The sequence below is a fragment of the Euphorbia lathyris genome, chromosome 9, assembly GCF_963576675.1.
Source record: "Euphorbia lathyris chromosome 9, ddEupLath1.1, whole genome shotgun sequence".
Classification (NCBI taxonomy): domain Eukaryota; kingdom Viridiplantae; phylum Streptophyta; class Magnoliopsida; order Malpighiales; family Euphorbiaceae; genus Euphorbia; species Euphorbia lathyris.
Window position 1 is genome coordinate 31226952 of NC_088918.1, and position 7801 is coordinate 31234752.

At 33.5% G+C, this 7801-nt stretch overlaps 1 protein-coding gene across 1 annotated transcript; it reads right to left on the reverse strand.

Annotated features, from left to right (window-relative positions):
• Nucleotides 1-1432: 1432 nt before the first annotated feature.
• Nucleotides 1433-3219, reverse strand: LOC136206390 (4-hydroxyphenylacetaldehyde synthase-like). Its single transcript, XM_065997421.1, has one exon. It carries the CDS (start codon nucleotides 3117-3119, stop codon nucleotides 1662-1664), a length of 1458 nt encoding a protein of 485 aa, XP_065853493.1. The 5' UTR covers nucleotides 3120-3219; the 3' UTR covers nucleotides 1433-1661.
• Between the last annotated feature and the right edge of the window lie 4582 nt (nucleotides 3220-7801).

Genomic DNA, 7801 nt, shown 5'->3' on the forward strand with positions numbered 1-7801 from the left:
GATCTTTGTCTCTGGCGAGGCTGAGTCATATTTTACTCAGCTTCTTCGATCAGCTTCGTCTTCAAGCATTTGTTCTGAAGAAGACTTTTCTTCTATTATGCTGAATTGTGTTACACTCAGCCTTCTTTGGTCATCTTCATCTTCAAGCGTTTGTTCTGAAGATAACTTTTCTTCTAATATGTTGAGTCGTGTTTTACTCAGCTTCTATGCCTCATGCTGACTTCATTCTGTCGTACTTTTTATTTCTTTTCACTTAAAATTATACTCAACATTGAACAAACACATTAGTACAATTAAACCAAAGCACTTAAATTTAATTGCCCATTAATCATGGATTAACTTAAATAATTTTTTCAAACCAAAATCACGTGGAAAGGTGTTTCAACATGTTTCTCATAAATGGTTGTGAATAGAGTTCTTAAATGCTTAAACTTGATCAATCTTAGTGATAGCAATGAGAGATGACATGAGAGTGCTCTTGAGTTGCGAAAATATCTATTTGTATGTGTCACTATGGATAAGATGCGAATAGTCATACATTAGGTTTTTCTTTTATGAAATGCTTTCATGAGCTTAATGCATGGCTATAAATGATGCAAGGAGACTTGGTCATTCTGTGTCCATATATGGAAGACCGGAGTTTGGTGACCTAAGATGAAAGACACCTAAACCATAATTTCTAAACATTCTTGCATCCTTTATTCATGAACTAGAAAACTTCCATGTAATTCATCAATGCTCAAGGTAATTAGATCATTTGATTCCTCTATTAAACACACAACATAATTGAATTTGACATTTAATGATCTAAGTATTTTACTGACCATTATGCTCTACTCCATTGATTCTCCATTTGACTTCATCTTATTCACCAAGGTCAAGGTTCACCCCAAGAAATTGTCACTTTTATCTCCTTCTTTCATGCCCAGCAGCTCAAACTCCCTTTTTAATGCTTGCGCTGTTTCACTTTCGTGGACCCTTGATATATACTTCTACTTCATTGAGTCCAAATTGCCTTTCATGTTTTCTTGTTAAGAATTAATTATTTCAAGAATTTCTCTATCGATTGCCTGAAACAGAAAATTCTTGACCTTCAAATCCTTGAGTTTGGCCTCTTCCACTGTCTTTTTCTGCGCCTCACTTGCTGATATTGTCCCACCTAGTGCAGTAGGAATTCTTTCTTCAACTAGATTCCATATCTCCTTGCTTCTTAGGAATTTTTCATTGTCATTGACAAATAATCATAATGACCATCGGACTTTGAAATGGATGGTTGTACAAACTTATCTGAATTTTCCATGCTAATACCCTCTCAATTTTACACACGCAATTTGACCCACTATTTAACTCACATTCTCTCAATTTCTCACACCCAATTTGGCCCTTGTTAAATTATGAAATAACACATGAGATAGTTGGAAATGGATTGTTTATTCATTAGAAAACAACAGCTCTAAATAGCTTACAAGCAAAAATGAAATCCACGTACATCATCTAGAATCATGGATGAGGATTTGAAAATAAAACAAACTCTATTCTTCCTAAAAAATAGGTCTTTCATAGACACTAAGACTTTCTAAACAAAACTAATACTAATACAAATATTATTAATAACATAAACAAATATCTAACACTGTGAAATGTTAAAAATATTACAGTAATTAATAAGTGAGCATATCGGCCTTCTTTTGAATCAGATTCCACAATTCATCTACATGTTTCTCCTCAGTCAATGTGGATCCAACGGCGCATCGTATGAAATACATTCCTCCCATCACTCCATGAGTCATGAAAGCACGTCCGCTCTTGTTCACCACTTCCAATAATTGCCTGTTCAAATCATCTGTTTTGGGCCTCAATCTTAAACAAACCAAGGAAAACTTTCTAGGCACCACAATCTCAAATCTTTTGTCATTCTTCACCAGTGATTCTAATCGCTTAGCCAACATGACATCGCTGCGTATATGGGGCATGAGGTTCGCCACTCCATGTCTACGTATCACAACCCATACTTTTAAAGCAATGAACCGCCTGCTCAGTGCAAGTTGCCAATCTTTGTAGTCTATGACTTCATTTGATTCTGTAGCAGAATTCCTCAGGAATTCGGGGCTAGTTGACAATGATTCAATCAACAAATGAGGTTGCTTAATCCAGAGACAACAACAAGTCATGTTAGTAAGGAACCATTTATGTAGATTCATGCTTATAGAATCTGCTAATTCTACTCCATCCAAATAATGCCTGAATTCAGGACATATGCAAGCACTTCCTGCGTATGCTGCGTCAATGTGGAACCATATGTTGTACTTGCTCGCAATTTTCCCCAATTCTTCAATCGGATCGACTACTCCACAAGCAGTAGTTCCAATAGTTCCGCAGAGATACAAAGGCAGGAATCCTGAGGCTATATCAGTTTCAATTGCTTCCTCCAGTGTTTGCGGAGACAACGAAAATCCATTTGAAATTGAGGTAGGAAGTGAACGAATGTTGCAGGATGGGATGCCTACTAATTTAGCTCCCTTATGAATGGTAGAATGTGTTTGATCAGAAGTGTAAACCACCAATTTAGTGATATGATCCCATCCGGACATTTTTAAAGCCCTATCTCTAGCTGCAGCAAGAGTACAGACTATAGCCTCACATGTAGTTCCATGGAGGACACCCCCTCCATTTCCGGAAAATAGAAATGAAGACGGAAGCTTCAACAAATCTGCCATCCAATCCATGAGACGTGATTCGAGCTCGGTTGCTGCTGGAGATGAAATCCAGTTGAATCCAACAACATTGAGGCCTGAACAAAGCATATCTCCGAGAAAACCAGCATTGCTGGCATTTGCTGGAAAGTAGCCAAAGAAGTTAGGGCTCTGCCAGTGAGTGAGGCCTGGAATTATACAATCAGTGACATCTTTCAGGATATGTTCAATGGATTCAGGATGATATGGTGCAGATAAAGGGATCTTAGAAGAGAGGTATCGAGGTTGAACTTGGCTTTGAACTGGATATTTTTCAATGTTGTTATAATAGTCAGCAATGAAATCAATCACCAATTTTGATTCATCGCATAAGGTTTTAGGGTCTAAGGGGGAGAAGGTGTTTGTAGTTGGCGAGAGGCTACCCATTATTCCCAGAGGAAAAAAGGAAAGATATTAGTGAGCAGAGGATTCCACTTAAGAAGAAGATATGAAATCACAATTTCAAGCACATGTATTTATTGTTGTCTGCTCACTAATAGGTATTTGTTGGTGTTTCAAAAATAGATTCAAACATGTATAACATGTTGCCCTTCTTCTAATGATTCTAATGGCTAGATGACCTTCTTCTAATCGATGACGTGCCTTCTTTTACACTACAAAAAAAAATCTTAATAGGGGATAAAATCTGAGTGTTTAATAAGGGATAGAATCTGAGTGTTTAATAAGAATGACTACCCTTATTACCCTTATGGCTCCCCCATGGATTGCTCTTCTATTTTAGAAGTGCTAACAAAATAGTTAACGCTCTATGAAGCACCGATACTTCCCGGAAGTCACCGTACACGTATCCGATACTCCGGGTGCGGAGATTCGGCGGGATACGTACAGGACACGTCTGGGAAGTATGCCCTTTTTTTCTTTTTTTTTTTAAATGAGGGAATACGCAGGGACACACAGGGGACATTTCGAGGACACGTTGGTGATACTTTAAGGGTTTTTTTAAAAAAACTTTGAAAGTATAAGGGTTTTTTTAAAAAACTGAGAAAATATAAGGATTAAAATGAAATAATCTCAGAATTATTATTATATACAGGCACGAAATCGATTGAAACCTAAACTAAAATTGAAAATCTCTCCTGTGCGACGCGATTGAACCCTAATAAAATTGAAATTCCTAAATCTTTTCCCTCATCTGGTCGAGTTCTTCTGTTCAGTGGTTCTGTGCAATCAGTTGTCTTCCTCGATTGCTTTGTTGAAGTCGATCCTCTCATCTGGTCGATCTGCTTTGATCGAGTTTTTCCTCTCATCAGGTCGATCTGCTATGAATTAATGACTTATTAGTTAATATTATAGATGTTATTTGTGGTTTTATAATGATTTGAGAGTATTATTTGTGTTTTTATAATGACTTTATGAATATGATTTGTGATTTATATATTTATGTATCTTTTGAATTTTCATTATAAATGATATATATATTATTAATTATATATAAAATTTTCCGTATCCCCGCCGTACCCGTATCTCATATTTTTTAGAAATGTCGTTTGTCGTACCCGTACGTGTACCCGCGCCCGTATGCGTACCCGTATCGGTGCTTCATAGTTAACACTATATTATTAACTTAAAATAATAATGGCTCTCTATAGGGGTTCCTTAGTAAAAGTATTATAATGAAGGGAAAATATTCGCCTCATTATTAACTTAAAATAAGAATAATTTTACTCTCGTAAAGATGCTTTTAAATGATAAAAAAAATTTACCTTATTAAAATTTATTGGGGCCGATGGTATTTATTTTAGATCTCATAACTATTAGGTTGTTTAATCAATTCCTTTTGGGTTACCGATATCATATGTAAAATACTTTTCATTACGATGTATATAATAGTTAGACGTTACATTGTGTTTTATGTTATGAAATTGAGTGCTTTTTGTAATGGAATTGAGTGAATTCTACATCTAATCTATATTACATTTCCAAATTGAGTCAAATGGAGTGTGCTTTATGTTATGAAGTTCGTGAAACTGTGAGAAATTGAGTGAAATTGATTGAACTGAATACTAGAACTGAATGAAAGTAGTTAAGAATATTTATTGTATTTGTTAGTTATATCTATACTAGGAGTATTTCTAAAAAATATGTATTCAAAAAGTCTAATTTGATAGCGTTTGTTTAAATGAGTCCAAAAATTTAAATGAGTCTCTTCATTGAGTTAGTTTTGTAAATTTCTCTAAGGAAAAATTAACTCATTATATCTATTTTCCTTCCTTAATGATATTTATTATTTAGATTCAATTTTCAAAAATAAATTAAATAAAAATTTAAATTAAAGGAAACTATGATAACAACAAATTTTAAATTATGATATATAAATTAAAGAAATAAATACTCGTATATTGAGCATAAAAGATAAATTAATTTAGACTAAATAACTAAATGTCATACGAATCCATAATCAAACTACTGAGCATGAATCCACCAAGACACTTATTATTAAAAGAAATAAAAATCTAATAAATAAATAATACTTTCAATTGGAGTAACCTAAGCAAAAAAGATTAATAATTCACACCCATGGAAAACAAAGATGTGTGAGAGCTAGAGCAACTTGGCAAAAGAACAAATGAAGGGTATAAAATGACTCATAAATTATTTAATTATAAATTGCATAAACCACAAATCTAAATTAAATGAACTTTTAAATTGCATGCTATGTGTTCAAAAATTGAGAAAACACATGCATGTTTTTTTTTTATGGATTAATACCTTCCCATCGCCCTAAGTTGTCTAAATATTGCAACTGCCTCTCCGAATTTAGACTTGTGACAACTAACCCCCACAACTTGCTTATTTCGAATAAATAACCTCTCAAATTGCTCAATTGGAATAAATAACTCCCCAAATTACTTATTTTGGAATATATAACACCTAAGCCCAAAAAACATTTAATATAATATGACATCGGAAATAAAAGATTCTAAAATATCAGTTGTTAAATCTAACTAATCTACTGATACATTAACTAAATGGTAAAAAAAAAAACTCCCGAAATCACAAATATTAACCTATTTGAGAAGTTATTTGTTACAAATAAGTAAGTTGAGGAGATTAGTTATCACAAGTCTAAGTTCGAGAGGTCAGTTGTAATATAAAGACAACTTACGAGGACTGGGAGGAAGGTATTAAGTTTTTTTTCTATACTTCCCCCTCACACACACACAAATATCTCACTTATTACGAGGTTGTTAGAAGTGAGTGGTGAGAAGCTTTTGAGGCACAGTTTGTCAAGGTACACCACAAATTCAAAAGTTGAGAGGTACTACTTTGTCAAGGTACGTACACCAAAATTCATTGAATATATTAAATGAAAATATGGCATGTGGGTATTTGAATTTCAAACTCTCAACAACCCTTTCGTTATATTCCACATTCTTTGAGAGAATTTTGATCGCATGGACCTTAATAACATATTCCACATTTTTTGAGAGAGTTTTGATCGCATGGACCTTAATAACTATATAGTATTTGGTAATTCCCCATTAGTATTTAATAATCCCTTTAAATTTAGTTTGTGTTGTGATTTTTGTAGTGTAATTTTAATATTTTAATATGATTGAGTTGGTTAAGTTATATATTTTTTAATGGAAAAAGTCATGAATTCAAACCTACGAAGTTTAAGGTGCTGGAGACCAAAACACATTTGCACAGCCATTTCGGACAACTTTTTTTTTTCAAAACTCCAACACCGTCCACAACACAAAAATTAGTTTCCCCATATATAAATTTGTGACTCTATGTTGCTAATTGCTTTATTAAAACATCTAAAATATTGGAGTTGAGATTCATCATCGTAATTACTCTCACTAATGCTCATTAACGAGGATATTTTGACTTTTAAATTACTTTTACCTCATTAGAAGGACAGCTAAGCCATTAGAAGAAGGCCATGCATTATATTCTTTTTAAGCAAAAGCGATAGACGAGAGACTGAGTGAGACTGGCACAACCTAAAAGGGAAAGTACCAGCCACCGAGTCTCCGGCCATCAAATTTATTAAAAGATGAAGGAAAAATACAATGGAAATAAATGAATGTAATAAAGCAAACATGTCCCAAACTTAAAAGCTATCCCACCACTGATCAACGGAAGCACTTGCCCCTTTGCGAGGTAGGCAATCGTCAGTCGTATTGCCCTCCCTAAAACATGTGAAATGAAGTTTGTATTATTGGCGATAATGGTGGGCACGGTTCGGTTAACCGGTTCATTAAGCACAAAAATTAACCGAACCGTTATCAATGGTTTTTTAACCATTCAAACCGAAACCGGTCCATATCAATCGGTTAACTATACAACCGGTTAACCATTAATTTCGGTTAGGTTTTTCGATTAACGGTTTTTAACCAATTCTCACAAGTTAACCAAAAATCAACGGTTAACCATAATTTTTATCGAAACCTAAATTTTTAAACAATATTAAAATACACATGATTTTAAAAATTCAAACGAAACGAATTTATATAAAAATTCAGAATTCAAACATAAGTACCGAACTAAAAAACAATCCAATCAAGTTTACATTTAAAACATAAAGAAATGTAAATAATATTTCATAAAAGTATTTATTACAACATAAAGCAGTATAATCTATGTTATATATTTATATTAATCTATGTTATAATTTATGTATTTATATTAAGCAGTATAATCTATGTATTTATATTTATATTTATATTTATCTTGCCTTTGTTGTCAAATGGCCTATATTTTTTTAAAAAAAATTTATATTTATTAAACGGTTCGGTTGACCGTTAACCGCGGTTTTTGAACACTCTTACCCAAAATCGAAATCGAATTACCGATACCTATTTATTTTTTAACCATTAAGAAAACCACTGGTTCGGTTAACTACTTTTTCGGTTCGAATTACTGGTTTGATCGGGTTTTTTTTCCCACCCCTAATTGGCGAGGATCTCTAAGCACAATAATTAATCAAGCATTAATAACCAAGGGACATCTCCGCTCTTTGTCTTCAGTAAATTAACCATAATCATAGAGTCGGTCTCAATCCAAAGTGGGAACCAGTTCCGAGAAGCTGCTGCTTTAAT

Excerpts from the sequence above, each read along its gene's own strand:
- LOC136206390 (XM_065997421.1), bottom strand. The coding sequence starts at position 3,119 with ATGGGTAGCCTCTCGCCAACTACAAACACCTTCTCCCCCTTAGACCCT.